Source organism: Drosophila nasuta, chromosome X, assembly GCF_023558535.2.
Source record: "Drosophila nasuta strain 15112-1781.00 chromosome X, ASM2355853v1, whole genome shotgun sequence".
In the NCBI taxonomy this organism is placed as follows: domain Eukaryota; kingdom Metazoa; phylum Arthropoda; class Insecta; order Diptera; family Drosophilidae; genus Drosophila; species Drosophila nasuta.
Genome location: NC_083459.1, coordinates 8,544,663 through 8,564,486, shown reverse-complemented (window position 1 = coordinate 8,564,486; position 19,824 = coordinate 8,544,663). Strand labels below are relative to the sequence as shown.

Sequence of the window (19,824 nt, the reverse complement as noted above, 5' to 3'; positions counted from 1 at the left end):
TGTTGAAAATAATTTAATAATTTAATTTTGCTTAATAATAACAATAGTTCAAAGGGCTTTGCGTAATTCATACATTGTTGCATTTTTCTTTTGTAAGGTAATTATAAATGCAAAAGTAGCAATACACATACTTTTCATTGTCGACTTACTGTTTTGATTATAATCAATATTTTGCTTTAAACATAATCCAAATCGTAAATTGGAATTTGTGTTGCATATTTTGTTGCACCGAAAGTCCAAAATGATAATTACTTTAAGTTGCACAGCAGCCCATAATTATAACATGACAAACTATGTTTGCTGCAGCATGTTGTGTACTCGTAGAATACCTGCTATGAAATTGCTGCTGTGAGTAATGAGAACTTGCAATTGCTAGCACAAATATGTAATAAGTACACGAGAAAGCGAGAGAGAGAAAGAAAGTTCTCGATGCCTATCTCTCTCGCTCTAAGCGTAAACATCCTAATCACATGTGCCAACGAACACTGTAAGTTTGTCAGCATATCTACATTTCTGCTGAGAAGTAAAGAAGATGAGGTTAAGGACGGTGTAGAGTGAAGGCATCATTGAGCTCCATCGTGATGCAAGTTTCATGTCTGGTTAAAGAGTTTCATTCGTTCAACGTTCCGTTGCATATACTGCTGCTCTCAATTACACTGCAGGTGCAGTGAAAGAGAAAGAGTGAGAGTGAGAGTGAGAGAGAGACAACGGAGAGAGAGATAGTGAGGGAGAGAGAATGTGGGAAGTGTCCTCGTCCCTGTTGCACAGTGATTTAATTTTGAAATCTTTTTGCGCTTTCACGCAAATTAAAATGACGACAGCAGCAGGCAGCAGTAGCAAACCACGGCAATGGAAACACGTTCGACGCACTCCGTCTCCGGCAGTCGCACTTGGTCGCAGTTGGGGTTAATAGATCATCATCATCGTCAGCCGTCGTCGCCGTCGTCGTCATCAAGTTCTCCATCGCCCAGCAGCACTCAGCACTCATTGCCTGCTGCTGCTCGTCCCCACAACTGTTTGCTGCTTTTTCGCCTCGGCAAAGTTGCCTTTGAGTTTGAGGTTTGGGCTTCGCCTTTGGGCCTTGCTATAACCCTGCTCTCAATTTGCTTGACGCAATTCAATTGTCAGGCATTTCATTTCAATTTAACCATTTTGGAAATTGTTGTCGCCGCGACGCGAACCAACGGGAAGTTGTTACTGTAGAGAGTTATTGTATTTTCAGCTGTCGGACAGTCAATCAGTCATCAGTCGGACAATCAATCAATGCAATAGTCTATCACCCATTAGTCAGATAATCTGTAATTTAGGTATTCAAACAGGTTACAATTAGCTAGATAGTTTGACAGTTAATATTTGGCTTATCAGTCAGTCATCAGCCACACAATCAATCAATGCAATAGTCAGTCAATCATTAGTCAGATAATCAGTAAGGCAGATAGGCAGCTTAACAGTTTAGTCTCTTTGACAGTCACGCATTTAGTTAGTCAATCAGTCATCAGTCAGACAATCAATCAAAGAAATAGTCAATCAGTTATTCGCAAGTAATCAGTGTTTTAGTCAGTTGATTAAGTATTCAATCAGCTAGAAAGTTTGTTAGCTAATATTTGTAATATCAGTAAATCAATCATTGAGTTACTCAATCAGCCAGTCAGTCAATCACTAATCAGATATCCATTTAGAGAGTTAATCAGGATTCAATCTACTAGATACTTCGTTAGTTCATGTATGTATAATTAAGATGGCCATTCATTTAGTCAGTCAATCACTCATCAGTCAGACAATCAATCAATGTAATATAGTCAGTCATCAGACAGATAATAAATGATTCAGGTAATCAATCAGCGAGAGAACTCGTCTGTCAATATTTAGACTATCATTTAGTCAATCAAAAAGTTCGTCAGTCAGTCAATCAGACAGTCAGTCATCATACTTATGTGACCACGCTTGACTGCTTTTTTGGCTTGCTGATACGTATTTGCCCATCGCTCTAAACCGCACTTTCAAATTATGGTCGAGCAAATATTTTGTTTGCCTTGCCATTTTGACAATCAACAGAGGCGTAGGGCAAAGTGAGCGCAGAGCGGTGAGAGGAGAAGGAACAACGATATCAATTGGGGAATTCATCGATTCCCAATTGCAAAAATTGCAATTGCCATGCAAAACAAATTGATGGCAAACACACACACACACATATACGCACACCAACCAAAGTCGAATATAATAATGCAAAAATAACAGAGCTGACTAATAAAAATTGAAGGGCATGCCTATGTAGATACCCTGTACAAATATCAACTATCAACTGCAGACAAATAATCAAACGACCCCACGACACTTGAACTTAATTCCAGTTGCAACATGTGTCCGCTCCATTTCTCTAATGCAAATGTTTAAATGTCAATAGTTGAGAGCGCAGGGCAAAGGCAGAAAGTACATATAATAAAAAGAAAGGAAAAAATCGAGCACAAATCATGGAATCACTGAACATCTATGTGCACATATAGCGTATATATGTATACTCGAATCGGTTTATGTAGCATCCAATTGGGATGCACAACATTTGATTGTCAAAAGCGACCGCGAGCAATGAACTTGCAAAATAAAAAATGGATATTAATGCCCGGCAGTCAAAGGCGAAAAAATGGTATAACAAACGCAGAAGCATTTTATATGTGGTATATTTTGCACTCTATGGCATATTTTGAATATAGTACTACATATATCAATATACCAAAAAAAGCCATTGGCAAATATGCGATACTTTTGTGGTATAATAATTTGGAATATCTTAAAAATAATACTGCATTGTTTGGCTTTTTGTCAAAATGGGTAGCGGGTATCTAATAGTCGAGTAAACTCTGCTGCAGCATTCTTACTTGTTAAATTTTATGTTATTAACACAATAACTTACAGGTATTCAATAGCCGGGCTAACACATTTCTATATTTTTTGCATGATTTCTTATTTTATGGCTTTTCGTCAACTTTTAATTGGGGCCTAAAACTAAATCACGAGTTTGCCAATTGCCAATTGAAATTGTATGTATTTGAGTTGTGTTAACGCCTCGTTGAGCACGTTGCCAAAAATGCATAATATATTTTTTATATTTCGCACTCGTATGACAAACCAAAAAAAAAATGCTTGATTGCTGAGCAAAAGTTGTTGTAAATTAATATTCGAATATTCCCTTTTGGATGATAATCCTTGCTCATCATTTCATAACTTCTGCGGCTGTCAACAGTGTCAACCAAAAAGTTTGGTTTGATTGAACCACAATTCCCCCAGAAAAATAGGACCCCGTATTTTTGGTTGTAATTGTGAAATTTGCAAATATTATTCGATGTCATGTAATGCGCTTGAAAATGTCAGTTTTGGGTAATCAACCTGGGAATAAAAATACGAACAATACTAATAAATAGTAGTTGGCAGTCGTGTTGCCATGTCGGGTAATTGTGACATCAGGTTGTATTGTGACCAAACTGGCGTGTAAATGTCACACAGAGACAGGCAGACAGACTGAGCTGTGCCTTCAGTTGCTGGCAAAGTTGGCAACGAAGAAATAATAATAAAACAGATTTTATTTATGTGCTGCGCAAGAGCAAATTGAAATTCTGCAACACGAGCAGTATCTCCAGATCGCGCGGCGCCTTGCCAGAAGTGTTTGCCTTTGCCTTGGCTGCCACAGCTACATAGATATGTATATAGATATATCTATAGATACTAGACACACACACACACACACAGATACAAATAGAAGACATCCTTGTCCACATCATCGCGTGTCGTAGAAAAGCAAACTTTGGAAATGCATTTGTCTGCTCTCTCGCTCCGTTATTGTTGTGCTCTTGGTGGCCCCATCATATTGCAGTCGACATCCTCGGCAACTACTTACCTTAGATAGAAGCGGAGGCAGCGACAGCGGCAGCGGCAGAGGCATAGGCAGAGATGATGTTGTTGAAGCTGCCTCCTTATGCTTTCAAGGATGTGCCCGCCACTTACAAATAATGGCACGTCAGCCGTGAAAACTTGCAACAAATTCATATCGCCATGCAACTGCCGAGATAGTAGAACGAGCAACAGCTCGCAACAGCTGCCGGATGCACCTCAGCAAATACACACGTGGGTTGCTCAACAAGTCACCCGAAATGATGTCAAACTATGGCAGCCAAAAGGTGTGCAGCTATGCAAATGAAATCAATTGAATATGTGCTCAAGTTGATGTACTTTGTTTGCAATTTAAGGCAGCAAAAGAGGCTTCAAATTGAATTTATAAATATTGAAATATTTATGGATGCAAATATCCAAATGAAATTAATTGAATATGTACTCAAGATGATGTACTTTGTTTGTAGTTTAAGGCAGCAAAAGAGTCTTGAATTTATAAATATTCCAAAGAAATCAATCGACTATATTTTCAAGTAATTGATGTTAACTTTTTGCTGAACAGCTATTTATTAAATAACGTATTAACTTAAGCTTAACTAATCTCAGAAAAGTTTATGAATTTAATGCAGAAAAATACGCTAACCAAAAATGTTTATACAAAAATATGGAAATATTTTTAATTGCCTAAATTGTCAAAATTGAGCATACTATAAAAAAGTAATACATTAACATTAGAAAATTAATTGGTCAAATCAAGGAAACCGTCATCCACAAACTGTTGCCCTTTCTTTCTACGCAATTCCCCTTGCAAATATCCAATGAAAGGCAAAAATTTGCTATCAATTGCCCAACTGAGAATAGCTCAAAGCTACCCTCGAGTTAAACACACAAACATCAATATCTCATTTGTAATTGCATTTAGCATTTCGGCATTTCAGCATTCGGCATTACGGCATTTTGGCATTCAACATTTAGCATTTGCAATTTCCATGTATTTAATTTGCACTTGTTAAATACATTTTGGGCAAAATATCTATAGACATTTTGCACGTTAAGAACAACCATAAATTGCCAAATGCTCTTGCCTCGCTTCATTACCCCCGTCCCGCACACTCTTGTCGCTATCTGTTCTGTTTTGGTAATTATATGGCATTTTAGTTCTGAGCTTTTTCCATGTTAATTGCGAATTGCGAGTTGCACATTTTGCATGCTGCAAAACGGACTGTAAAATCTCCCCAACTGTGCTCTCGCTCTCTCTCCCGCTCCTTCCCTTTCTGTCTATCTCTTAACCAAAAACGGCACAATTTCGAGTGCAATTAATTTTGCCAAAAAGTCCTTCAAGTCCGAGAGAGAGAGCCAACTGGTACAAAATAACTATAGAACAAAAAGACATGTTCATTCATGCCCGGAGAGCATATTGTGAATTGTGAATTGTGAATAGCTGTAGTCGTCGTTGCCGAATGCAAAACATAAGCCGCAAGCGTAGCACTTGCTAGGCCTAAGCGCAGCACACACATTTTCCGAATTATGAAATTTGAATTTTCCAGTTTGACCAATTCAAAGAAAATGCCTCTTATCAATCCATCAGCAGCAGCATAGAGAGAGAGAGAGAGAGCGAGAAAGCGAGCGAAGAGAATTTCATCAATATTTTCCCTCAATGATGATTTATTAGCTTCAAGCTTCCCATTCATTTCATTTCAATTGAAATCTACTCGACAACAACTGAAAAAACAGAAATCATTTAATTGGTATTCTTGCAAAATCACTGTGAAAATTCAGCACACAACATGACGTATACGTAATGCTGTCAAAGTAAGCCGGTTTAGTAAGAGAGAGAGAGAGATTCTGGTTATCAGCTTTGCATATATCACTTTTAAAGCAACCTCAAGGTATGGCAATTAACATATGTATGTGTATGTGCTGTGGAGTCTCTGGCAATTAATTAAAATAGTTGACAAATTTGCCAAGCACAACTTTATGAGCGCAGAGTTGTGTCGAGTACGTGACTCATAATGCCACCAATTGAATGCAACTTACGCTGTGCTATTTCAATCTCAGCACACACACGTTTAACATATGCATTAACATCTAATTTATTCAAGAGAATTCGAACTGTTAAAGCAAATGCTGTTGCAGTCGCAAAGGGGCTGGGGAACAGGGGAAGAGCAATTAGTAAATCATGAGAGAAGATTATGTGCAAAGACAGCAGCAGCGACTGCGGAAACCAAATTGGGGCCAACTAACTAACACTCGACTCTTCCACTCCATCCCTCCATTTTGCTTTGCTGCTGCGAATGCAAAGCAGTAAAATAAAATAATAATAACAATTGTTACTCAGCTCTGCTTTGACTCCGACTGCAAAGCGAGGGGACTTTATTAGCATCGTGCTGAAATGTGAGGGGAGGGACAAGAATACTCTTTGATTACATTTTTATTACAGTCAAATTGTCTGCCACTTATTTTATGCACTGCTAAATTTGTAAGTTTCACTTGCCATTTCTTTTTAGCAGGGTATTAGCTAGTCGCGCATGCCTTGTACTCCGAGCACTCGCCTTGTTTCAACTGCTAAAGTTGACAAACACAAAGTGCAGCAATAAATAATCCATTATTCGAACATTTTACTTATAAAAATGGAAGATAAATTGCATTATGCTGCAGCTAGCCAAACACGACTACCAAATACCCTGCAAATGAATGATTTAGTATTTATGTAAGAATAACTTTAATAGTACAATAGTTTGTGTGCAATAGTCATGAAATTTGACTTCCTCGGAGCTCGCTTACAAATATTACGTATACGTATGGTATGCTTAATATTAAGTATACGCATATTTAAATCGTATTTGCTGCTGTTGACTATTCACCATAATTATATAATTTGATTTGCTTGCAGTTCACATACAAATATTAAGTGTACGTATGGTATACTTAATATTAAGTATACGCATGGTTGCTTAATATTTGTATTTTTGCAGATTTTAGATGATTTTCCGGGAGTACATTAAATATTCGGCTTGACGCTTATAACTTTCTCGATTTGGTTTTGCAGATAATGGTGACGACGACAGTCAGACAATACAAACTATAAATATGCAGAGTCAGAGACAAGTCACAGTAACCGAATGGGGCCATAGCTGAGGCTACAACAGACACTGGCCAGAAGAAGGGTGGGGGAGGTGTAACAGGGACGGGGGATGGGCGAGAGCATATAAATAAGTAGGAGTCGGAGAGCTGTCTGACACAAAAATGGAATGTACGAGGCAAAGCTATGCCAAAGCTGCTCTCAGTATGCTGCCTGCCCCGTTGCCCCGTACCCCGTTGCCTCTGCCACGCTGTCGTTGTCTCGCTGGCGCTGCAAGCAAAATGCAAAATTTATTGCAGAAAACTACAGAAACAGTGGGTGGTGCGTGTGTTGCCGCTGCCGCTGCCGCCGCGACCGGATGAAGTGAGGCGTGCAAAATGTGTTAAGTCTATTGAGTGTATTAAAGCAAATAACTGCTGCGAATGAAATACATGCAACAACGACAACGATGGGCGATACATGCAGATGCCAACGGCAACAGCAAGGAGTGCGAGGGGGAGACGGGGGCGTGGCAGATACTTAAATGCCAAACACAGTGGCGCACACACATATGCAAATATGAATATAAATGAACAGCGACTGAGCGAGTGCCGAGTCGAGGCTAAATCAGGCGAAGCAGACAGCAGACAGCAGACAGCGAGCGAGCGAGAACGAGGAGAGGGTGAAGATGGGCGACAATCTGAAGTCGAGGCAAATGTTTCTATGCGTGCATGTGTATGTGTGTGTGTGTGCGGATGCCAAAAGTTGAAAGTTAAACTTATGGGCGCAAAGAAATCGACAAGGGTATTACAACTAAAACAAAAGTGTGAACAAGCGCAGCTGCTGTGGGGCAATAACGAGGCCACGACAATGTGTGGAAATGCCGCGGGGAGTGGAGTGGAATGGAGAGCGGGAAGGGGAGGGGAGGGAGGATACTGAACATAGTGAAGAGGAGTGTTGTAGTGTGTTTCAAGCTTCAATGATAACGCAAAGCATCGCTGCGTGTCAAATTTACAATTATGCGACCCAACGCCAAAAGTCTTCGATTCCCAGCCACAGACCCAACTCCTGCTTTTCCCTCTCTGCCCCCCTGCTTCTTTTGACACAGTGGCAAATGGGCTTTTCACGTTTGCGACCACCTACGCTCCCAGCTACTCGACAGTCAATTCGATAAAGTGCCAGCGGGAGGCAGAAAACCAAAGAGAGAAAAGGACGAGGACGAGGGCGAGGGACACAGTGTCAATACAAACACAGAGATCTAAAAGCGCAATTAAAGGCTGAGACAAAAAGACAGGAAAATAGTGAACCCAACACAACTGGGTTGAACTTCTCAGGCGCAAGCAATCAAACAAACAAATTCGCAGCAATATTCGAGTTGAAGTAAGAGTTGGGAGTTAAGAGTAGGAGTCGAGGCTGAGTTTTGGGTTGGGTGTTAAAATTAGTAGCTGGAAATGGAAATTCAGCTCATTCATGTGTGGCATGCGTGGCTGCTACTGCTGTGTTGTGTTATGTTATGAGTAATGAAAAGTTAAGACCAGTGTGTTAAATACCACACTAACAACTTGTAATGAAAACAAGATTTGACTTTATTGGGGTCAACAGTCGCTGTCGATGTCGATGTCGAAGTCGATGCATATTTGTGTTTACTAATTTTAATCGGAATTTACTTGGCTTGTTATTAGTTGACTTTTGCTTGTCACATGACTTGCCTTTGATTAAAGTTTATGCTTGACTTTGACACAAAGGTAGTGTTATCTGCTCTCAATAATGATTTCATAAATTGAAATTGCTGAACAAGAATGTTAGAGATGAGAAACGAATATTAAAAAAATGAAAGGTAAACATAGTATTGTTTGCGATATAAAAAAGAACGAAAACAAATTAAGTAAAATAAAATATGTATATTCTATTACATTCTTGCTGCTTTCATTCAGAGAAAATATTTCAGGGAGGAAAAATAAAATATAAAAACTGTTTATAAATATTTTAATATTTTTGTTGATATTAAAGAACATTTGAATCAAGTAAGAAAACTACAGTCAAATGTGGTCGACTGTGAAATACCCGCTACCCATATAAAATTGATACCTTAAAAAGTGCAGTATTAAATTATATAAATATTCTAGCGAGCTTCATTTTAATTTAATATTTTTGGATATGGCGAAAATATATTTATGTAAATAAAGTAAAGTCAACAACGCAATATTTTTCAGGATATTGAAGTATGTAATAAAATCAAATATTCTACACCCAAAAATATTTTTCAAAATTGCTGCTTTCATTTGGAGTTAAAAAAAAAGAATAATCAAATAATTTGTACCCTAAAATATTTCTCGAAATTCCTGATTTCATTTACTGCTGTTGCAGTAAAATTCTATTCTTTGTGTGATTCTACATTTTCATCTATTTTGATTGGTAAATATTCAATATTAAATATTATTCATCGATTAAAAAATAGACAAATATGCAATATGCTATAAGCCACCAGCATATTTTACGTGCGATCCATCAATTCCATTCATGCCCAAAAGATCTCGGTCTGAAATGAGTAACGACATGTCCTTCGACAGACAAGCAGAAGGAGAACTCCAACTCCAACTCCAACTGCCATTGCCACTGCCATTGGCACAACTGATGTTGAACAAATGAGAATGGCATGCTCATGCTCGTGTGGCGTGCGACAATTATGTATGTCAAACATTTTATCAATTTCAAACATGTTGGCTGTCATTCAAATTTTACAAGTATTTGGCAGCTGCCTGACTTGGAAGTCATCAATCTGCAGCAGCAACAGCACCATCACAAACTCACACACAAACTAAATGAATAAGTATTGAGAGGGGGATTATAAAAGACATTTGAATTTAAAATAGACCTTAAAGTAGCGGTGACTATCGTTTGAAATATGCATAATAATAATATTACATACTTATTTTGTAATAATTTATCAAAATGTTTATCTCAATTATTTCACTCTATCATTTGGCAGTCCAAACATATTTAGACTTTTGTCAATACACAAAACCACACAGAGAACAAGAGAAAGGGAGAGAGAGGGAGAGAGGGAAAGAGAGAGAGAGAGAGATAGAGTTCTAATTAACAAGCTCGAACATATTATTTTTGGCAACACGAGCAAATAAATTATGCATGTTTTAATTAAAGCATTTAGTTAAAGTTTGCAGCTCATTAGATCGAATTAGCTGTGCAGGCAGCAAACGTTTTAACATGAAATATGCTAAATAAACACTGCTCGCTCGTATATACATATTAAATATTATGTTGTTTCAAATTAATTTGTGTTTAATTCAATTTATAAGGCAAACGGCAACGGCAACGGGTCGGACAAAGTTGCAGCAGCATCCAAACGGAAGCACAGCAACTTTGACAGACTGCAAATAGTTGCCACACACAAACAAACACACACACACATGCACACTCTATCACATACGTGATGCATTGAAATGCGAGTACTTTTGCCATAGATGCCACATGCGACCGGCACAACAGCTGCAAAGCGTAGCATACTTACGGGCGTTGCCACTGAAAGGGCAACAACTTCGACAACGACAACAACAACTACCACTACTACTACTGATGTGTAGAAGAGGAAGAAAACTTTCACACACACACACAGACACGCACTCACACGGCGATTACAAAAACATCAACACTTAATATGTTTATTAAATTTGTTGCTACATCATTAGGCACTAGCAGCCATATAATGCGGCGCAAGCACTTTGCCTGGCAATCGCCACCCCCCTTCCCCATACATACACACATGTTCATGATAGGAGTAAAGTGTGTGTGTGTGTGTGTGTGTGTGCTCGCTGTGTGCTTTTATACCCTACGCTCCATAAAATGTCTACTAAGGTAATTCAAACTTGTGCAAATGCATGTTACACTTGCTGACATCATGAAGAAGTCGTAACACAGGCCATAAAGGACATGTTTCCAAGGCGGGGATAACACACACACACACACACACACATTTACACACTTTTGCGCTTGTATAGAAAGTATACAAATATTCATATCTTTCAGTCATAATGCATTTTTAAGATTGCTTTAAATCAAACCAATAAAATAAACACATATTCAGCAAAAATGTTCAAGCAAAGAAACAAATACTTAATTAATATCGCGTATTTTTATTTTCATTGTTATTAAGCGAACAAAAAAAGAAAATACAAATTTAAATTGCATATTCAAGACAAAGACTCGAAGGGTAATTAATAAAATTACAAATGATTATTATCAATTCATAATCACGTAAAATACTTTGCTGCCAGCTTTTACAATAAAAATTCTTTTCAGTGTCTTTCGTTTAATTATTAATTTTAATTTAATTGTTGTTGCTCAAAGTTGTTGTTTACTTGTTGACAATCGAGCAACGGAATGCATTATTTGTTGGAATTATTGGAAAAACGAAGAGAATCAATTAAGTAAATAAATTCGTGCTTTAACAAAGTCCCTTCATATAATAATTTTAAATTTATTTAATATTAAAAAAAAAAGTAGATCAAATTTTATTATGCCTACTTTAAATTTCATTGTAATTAAATATTAGCCTTTGCTTGTTTTCATTTTATTCTTTCTTTATTGTTTAAAATTTCATATACAAGTGGACATTTTCATTTTGATACCTTCCTATTACTTATTGAATCTCTTTTCTGAAGCTATTATTAAGTAATAAATAAACAGTCATTTTCTTTCATTCATATTTATAATCTAAATTACTTCATTATTTAAAATTCAAGAGATGTATTCTTTTACTTTTAATTATTGAATCTGCTCTTTAGCTGACATAAATTTAGAATTTCGGAATTTCACGATTTTCTCAGTAATTTCAAATTTAACATGCAAGGAGAGAACAAAATTTCCAGCTAATTTCTCTAGCTGATTTTCAATTGAAAATCTGCAAAAAGCTGCAACCTTTTACAGCTTAGTTCATTTCACTGAATCACTTTGCAGAATTTGAATTGTTCAAATGGTTGAAATGTAATTTGGATGTTTAGCAAGAGCCATAGAGAGTGGGAAAGAGAAGGAGAGAAAGTTAAAAAGAGAGAGATAGAGAGAGAGAGGGAAATGAAGAGCCGCTTAAGCCCCAGCAGTCATTTACAGGCCACAAGGCGAGGCAATGCCCTGCAAAAAGTGCTCGAGGCACGCAAATACACACACACACATACACTCACACACATGCAAAGAGCAGCTGTGCCCTTGTGTCCGTGTGTGTGTGTGTGTTGAGAGAAGTGTGTGTGCTTTGAGCCACTTAACTGAGGCTTAACGATTGTTATTTAGATGCAGTTACAGTTGCAAGCTGCAAGCTGCAAGTTGCAAGTTACATGTTGCAGTTGCACACTCACTCTTACTTGCTCGACAGTTCAAATACACTCAAGCGAGTGTGAGTACGAGTGTGTGAGTGCGCGAGTATGTATTCATAGAGTTCATGCTTTAAAAATTTGCATTGCCTATTTTACTTCCTTTTTTTTTTGCAACTGAAGAATTCTCTTTGCGTTGCGTTTTTTGTGTAACAAGTGTGCGAAGTTGTTGCTGCTGCAGTCGCTGTTAAAGCAAACACAGCATACAACACAGCACACTCTCTTCCTCTTCCACGTATTTTTTATACATTTTTAGCGCGCTCAAAAGTTATGCGCATTATTAAAAAGAAACGCGATTCTCGCATAAATTTTAATGCTCATGATTATTATTATGATAATAAATTTTATGGAAATATGCGTGCTGTGCGTGTGTACTTGCATGTGTGTGTGTGTGTGTGTTTGTGTGTGTGCATTGGTAATTCATGCTGACGTTGGCAAACAAACAGCAAAACTCAAAGCTAAGCCTTCTTCCCCTCTCACTCACTCTCTATCTCTTTCTCTCTTGTTTTACAGCTGCCGCCAGCATCATCGAATCCAGCCGCCTGGAATCGACAGCAGCTCAACCACAGACAATAGCGCCAAGCAGCGAGCATCGAGTGCAGCAGCAGCGGCAACATCAACAGGAGTTCGGCAATGCCAGCAGCACCACTTCCGACTATCGAACAGCATTTGCTGCTGCCGCATCGACAACAACAACAACATCATCGACCGCAATCCTCAGCAGCAGCGGGAAGCAGCATGCTTTAACGCTCGCTCGACCACCTCGCGGGGGACGCTTCAAGCGGCAGGAGGAGGAGGAAGAGGTTGATCGCTGTCGACTCTTTGTGGAGGGCTCTCCGAACAAGAATGAACTCTACAGTCCGGAGTATCCCAATCTCTATCCCAAGAACATCAATTGCACGAGAGTCATCACAGGTGAGTCGACTAAGTATCTTTATTTACAATCTATCTACATTTTGTGAAGAAATATATTGACAAACTATACCCAGATAAATCACATATGCTGACTAATAAATAGTTGAAAAGTAATAAAGAAAAATATTAAGTAAATAATAGCATTCACTGAGATTCGAAGTTCACAAGTGGAGAAAGGATTAAAAAAAATAATAAACTTGCCTGAAACTTTAAGCTGCTAAGAGGAGTACTTACAAGTAAAATAGAAAACAAATTATAAATAACAAATATAATAATATATAAAGCCAAATATCATGTACACCCCAATCAATAGTAAGAGCTAGAAGGCTGGAGTTTTTAGACTAGATAGCTTACGAAGTATAATCGTACATTCCGACCAGCTTTTCAATGATATCTTATGAAAAATTTTAATCCCAACTAAATAAGAAGTACAAAAATTATTTAAATATATCATACTGACTTTCCTGAATGACTTGCTATCTAAATTATTAATGCACAGCATAAACAGTAAGAGTTAGAAGACTGCAAATGTTATACTAGATAGCTTAGCAAATATAATCTGGGGGATTTTAACGACTTCTCATGAAATGTAGTGCACCTAAATAAGTACGAAATAATCTTTATATATAAAACTAGCTGTCCTGAATGACTTACTGTTTAAGCTATTAACGCACGACATAAACTGTAAGAGTAACGAGACTGTAAACTTTACACTAGATATCTTACGAAATGTTGATCGTGCAATAAGACTGGGTTTTTATTGAATACTTTAGAAGAATTTTATTCACTAACTGCACTATCAAGGCATGACGTAAATGAAAAGAGTTAGGAATCTGCAATTTACAATGCAATTACACTAGATAGCTTACTAAATTTCAGCAAGCAATAAGACTGGGTTATATTATATTAAAGACGACAAACAATCCAAAATTCCAATAACAAGTAAATAATAAAAAAATGAATAAATAGTAATTAAATGTATATATAAATGTCTCTTAAACAATAAATTTTAATTGTAGATAACTCGAGGCATGTAATAAATATTTATTATGCGTTTAGAAGTGTGAATAGCATACTTGTACATTGTAAATGATTAGAGAGTGCAACTGACCAGAAGTTTAGTGCATGTTGAAGGCGAAATAAAGAGATTAATCTTGATGAGTAGACGCACTCGAGTTGTTCAAGCTGATGATAGCGAAGTGAGTCTAGCCAAGCGATAATATGAGAATGCATTGCGACATTTAGCCAGCGGACAATATCAACGTTATTATGACGTTGGCACAACGAAGATGCGAACTGCGAACTGAAAGTTAGAACTTGCAGTTCATAGAGAGAGAGAGAGAGCGCGAGAGAAGGAGAGCCACAGAAGCCAATTCAGAGCGAACTTCCTGTGGCATATGAATGCCGCGAAGTGCGTGCATGAGTGAATAGTTGGGGTGTACTCGCAGTCGCAGTGAATGAGTGGGCGAGTTGGTGAGTGAGTGAGTGCAATCAGGTCTCGTAAAAGATTATATGGCAAGCACTTTGCTGCCGGCGCAACTGACTGCAAATAATTGCAAGTCTTAACCAAGATGTGCGTTGGCAAAGAGAGAGAGAGAGAGAGAGAGAGAGCAAGCGAGCGCATTGTGTTGACATTTCAGACAGACAGAGAGACGAACAGACAGTGACAGTTATTCAAGGAGTCTGTCAGTTAGTCAGCTAGTCAGCTAGACAGTTGTTCAGCTTGGCAAGAGAGGGTTGGCTTGCTTTAATGCCGCCGCCGGCTGTGTGGCCTATTAAAAGCGTTAGCGTGTTTCACTGATGGCCTCCAAATGAAATTAGGATTGCCGCTGGGATGCGGCATGCGTTCGCTTCAAGATTGCAAATGTGATTGCGATTGCGATTGAATTGGAGTTGAAGTTGAAGTTGAAGTTGAAGTTACTCTTCAAGTTTGCGTTGGAGTTGGGAAATTGCAAATTGTAATCGAAGCCTTCGCATATTTGAGCTGATCTTTCAGCTTCACTGAGTTTTAGTCTGTTGTTTTTTGTTTTTTTTTTGTTGTTGTTTTTTTTTTTTTTGCCTATCGACGGCCAAATCATTTGTCAGTTAAGATAAAATACGCTGCTGGCAGTATAAAAGCTAAGCGAATGAAATGATTGCCACGCATCACCGGTCACACTCAGTAACTGTATGAGTATCTGTATCTATGCAGCTTGTGCTTGTATCTATGCGCTGTATTAAGTTTACATGTGTGCTTTTCGCTTAGGCAGACAGCTAGATAGATGGTTAGATAGACACAGATAGATAGATAGGCAAGCAAAGCTGACGACTGCCATTGGGAGTGGCAGGCTTATTTGCATATCAATATGTGCCGTCAGGCAATAGACCGGCTCAAGTTGCCAACAGCAGCAGCTACAGCTACATCTACAGCTGGAGCAGCCTGTTGGCTGTTTGCTGCCTCCCCATTCCCATCATGCGACACCCTTCGACTCTTTGCTCTCTTCACTCTTCAACTCTCGACTCTCCACATTCTGTGACTGTTGCCTCCTTCTCAAAACGTTAAGCGGCTGCATTAGTATTATTTAAGCTTATGCTTATGCTTGTGTGTATTATGTGTGTGTGTGTGTCTGTCTGTGTATGTGTTGGAGCATCCATCTTCCCTTTCTCCTCCTCCTCTTCCTTCTTCATCATCTCTCTGTGTCAGCATTTGAATCCGCCCTTTGGCTTCTGCTCTGATTCCATGGGTAGCTCAGCCATTAATCTCCATTTGTAATTACTTCTTATAAATCAGATTAGCCGCTATCTCCAAATATTAATAATAAATACAAATCATACAAATTATGCCATACATAAGCACGCATACTAATCGATGGCAAGCTCATTTAAAGTGTTTGCCGATTGAGTTCTTAGCTTTAGATTTAGCTTTGAGTCTGTAATTTTAATGCAGCAAATTCTACAACAATTGCGGTTCGCAGTCTGGGAATTTCTATGCTCTATGCTTTTCAGTATTTTCTTTACAGTGCTTTCTGTTTCCTTTTTTTACCCGTTACTCATAGGGAAGAAGGGTATTATAGGTTTGTGCCTCCAACTGGAAGAAGGAGGCATTTCCGACCCTATAAAGTATATATATTCTTGATTAGCGTCAACAACCTAGACGATATAGCTATGTCTGTCTGTCCGTGTGTAAACAATCGAATAACAAGCCCGTTTTTGAAGCAAGAGTCGATTTTTGGTAAATATATTAATATCTACAATATTTATGATACCTCAAAGTTTGGTTGCGTTCATATAAAAATTGTAGAATTAGAAATTAATTTTGTATGACAATCTGGTATATTTCATACTCTATGGTATATTTTGAAAGTAGTTATATATCAATATTAACAAGTAAGAAAGCTACAGTCGAGTGCACTCGACTGTGAGATACCCGCTACCCATTTTGAATAAAAGAAATATATTTTGCGATAATTTTCTCAAAATATACCGAATATACTGCAAAAATACTAAAAATATACCAAATAGTATATTTGGTATATTGATATAGTACCGCATTCAAAATATACCATAGACGGCACAATATACCAGATTGTCATCTAAAGCAACAACCCTAGTAAGTAGACGTGTTTGCCCATACAAAAGTATTTCTTTAATAACTTCGACAATTTTCATCTGATCGCAACCAAATTTTCAGGAATCATAACTACTATAGTTATTATTATATATACCAAAATTCGCAACTCTAACTTTAAAATTACGCTTGTTATTCGATTTTTTTGATTTTCGGGGGCGGAAGTGGGCGTGGCAAAAATTTGAAACAAACTTGATCTGCGTGCAAACATAACAAATGCTGTCGAAAAAAAATTATAGCTCTATCTCTTATAGTCTCTGAGATCTAGGTGTTCATACGGACGGACGGACAGACACACAGACACACAGACACACAGACGGACAGACGGACAGACGGACATGGCTAGATCGTCTCGGCTGTTAACGCTGATCAAGAATATATATACTTTATAGGGTCGGAGATGCCTCCTTCTACCTGTTACATACATTTCCTGCCGGCACAAAGTTATAATACCCTTCTACCCTATGGGTAGCGGGTATAAAAATATAGCCTTTTTTGCGGTACATTAATTTGGTATATTTTAATATTAATACCAAAATAAGTAGCGGGTATCTTACAGTCGAACACACTCGACTGTAGTTTTCATACTTGTTTTGTTGCTGTTTTTGTATTTTGTAGTCAAGGCCAATCAAACTGGAAATCCCCATTCACCAAAAAAAAACATAGCATTTTGTTTGCGCATATGTCTGTGATTCAGTCTTTCAATGCAGCTCCATTATGTTATGTATACGCATCGTGGACCCAAGGTCTGTTCTCTCGCCTGGTCCTTGGTACCTGAGGGTCCCAGTTATGCCACGTCTGGCCACAAAGGCTTCGCGTATGTGTGTGTGTGTGTGTGTGTGTGTGTGTTAGTGTGCGTGCTTCTTTGTGTGACTGTATGGTTGGGCTTTCTTCTCTCGTTTCTTTTCTTTTCTTTTCTTTTGGTTTTTGTGTATTTTCAAGTGCCACGCGCCAGCCCATTGATTCATGCCAAGGATTCAGTCGTTATCATCCGTTTATCTGCCCCTTCCCCTCCCCTCGCCATCCCTTACCACCCCCTTGTCTTGCCTTCGTCAGGCTGCTGTTTTCTTTTATATGCGGCCACTGAATGAGTCCCCAGCTGCATTCATTTGGAGCACACTCACACACACACACAAAAATACGACGCCGGTTCGAGTTTTAGCCTGAGCTGTTGTTAATCAGACGCCTCTGTCTCACTCACTCCCACAATCTTCCTCTCTATCTCACTTTCTTTATGCTGTGTCGCAAAGGAACAAGGCCAAAAAAAACCGCAGCAAAGAAAAGCTCGAGACAATATCGCAGCTACAAGGTTTTCCAGATCCTTTTACAATTTCAATTAGTCTGCCACACTTTTGCCCATTTTCCACAATTTTGTGCAGTAGCTGATCTCAGCTCTATATACAGACTCTTGCCAGACTGTGTCTCGTTAGCTTAATTAAAGGATGCAACTCCTTTAGAGACAGAGACGCATATTACCTGGTAAAAATCAAAAATATATTTAGTTCGAAATAAAATGCATTAAAAGTTGTAGCAACAATTTCTTAGTTAATACTTTACGCAACAACTCTGCTTAAACTCAGCTTCGTAATCCATTTGGTGTCCAAGTAGAATAAATAAATTTACTCCTACTTTATTCACGTAATAATACCTCTTCTTGTTGTTGTTGTTTCTTTCTGTGTTAATTACAGCGCCAAAGGGTCAAATCATACGCCTGGACTTTCGCAACTCGTTTAACATCGAGGCCAAGGAAGAGTGCAAATTTGATTTTCTTGAAGTAAGTACACAAACAGGGAAAAAAGAAACTACAATAACAATAAAAAAAAAAACATACAGATACGAAACTAGTGGCAACAACAAAATGCTTTAGCATAAAGCTCAACTTTGTTGCTGGCAAGCACAAAACTTGAAACGTTTTGCGTTGAGAAAACTTTAGAAATTGTTTTCCTTTTCGGAGCAGAAAATGCCTTCGGCATTTTTTCTATGCCATGCATTTTGCATGACAATTTTTACACGGTGTGCCCCCAAGTTTTAATTGAAAATTGGAAATGGACTATGCCGCCGTCCGCTACACATGTCGTATACGCAACATGCAACAACCAACTGGCTGTGACATCAAATAAAAAAAAATAGAAAAAAAAACAAAAAGCACTTTGCGAGATCCAAACCAAAACTTAATCAAAGCTTTGCCACAGCACAAAATATGTGCAAGTTTCATTCGTTTGAGCTGCCAGCTAATTAACAAACTAACTTCTATTTTATTTTTTTTATAACTCAACAGAACTTATTAAATCAAAGCTGGCTTTATTTTTGCCTTTAACTTTGCTAACTTATGTACGAAAGTTGCGTAATTGCTAATGTTGCTGCGGCGCACTTTTTATTAAAATCTATTGCAACATATTTTGCACAAAGTTTTTGTTAAATTTCATACATATGTAAGACTACGGGAAAAACATAAAAATTTAAGTGCAATGAACAATTAAATTGTTTTGTATTATGTTAGAATATGAGCAAGTATTTTTACAAGTTTAGCTATCTAAAGAGAAAGAAATTGAAAAGTACAAACCAATTTGGTGATTTCTATATAAACAGATTTACTTGGAAAGAAAAGAAGAATATAAAGAGCAATCTGTTTAATATGAGATGTTGTAAAACTTTAATATGTAAAATTTGAAGGAAAAACATATAAATCTAGTTGCAATATTTTGTTAATTCATAGCTAAATTTAATTTTTTTTTTGCAACTTAATTACAATACTTTAAGAACGCAGTCTATTTTATAATATTAGTTGTATGTATTTTTTCGTTTTATTTTCCTAAAGTAATCTCAATTTTAAGTAAAATATTATTGAACTGCGCTTTCTCAATACTTAGCTTTACTTTTCTGACTACCCGTTGTGAATGAGCCGAACGTATGACAAACATACTCGTATTCCCCACATGGTCGTAAATCGCCGATGTCGCTAGTCGTTGTCCAGT

The 19,824-nt window shown here is 37.8% G+C and overlaps 1 protein-coding gene across 5 annotated transcripts in view; it reads left to right on the top strand.

Moving 5' to 3' along the window:
- Nucleotides 1–19,824, top strand: part of LOC132797131 (neuropilin and tolloid-like protein 2) — a 107,525-nt gene that overhangs the window by 51,164 nt on the left and 36,537 nt on the right. For all 5 annotated transcript variants that reach the window (XR_009633626.1, XR_009633625.1, XM_060808655.1 and 2 more), the window contains exons 4-5: nucleotides 12,841–13,242; nucleotides 18,538–18,623. Coding sequence is in view for 3 of the 5 variants with exons in the window: in XM_060808655.1 (XP_060664638.1) it covers nucleotides 12,841–13,242; nucleotides 18,538–18,623 (488 nt within the window). In the remaining 2 variants the exon portion in view is untranslated. The remainder of the gene's footprint in view (nucleotides 1–12,840; nucleotides 13,243–18,537; nucleotides 18,624–19,824) is intronic.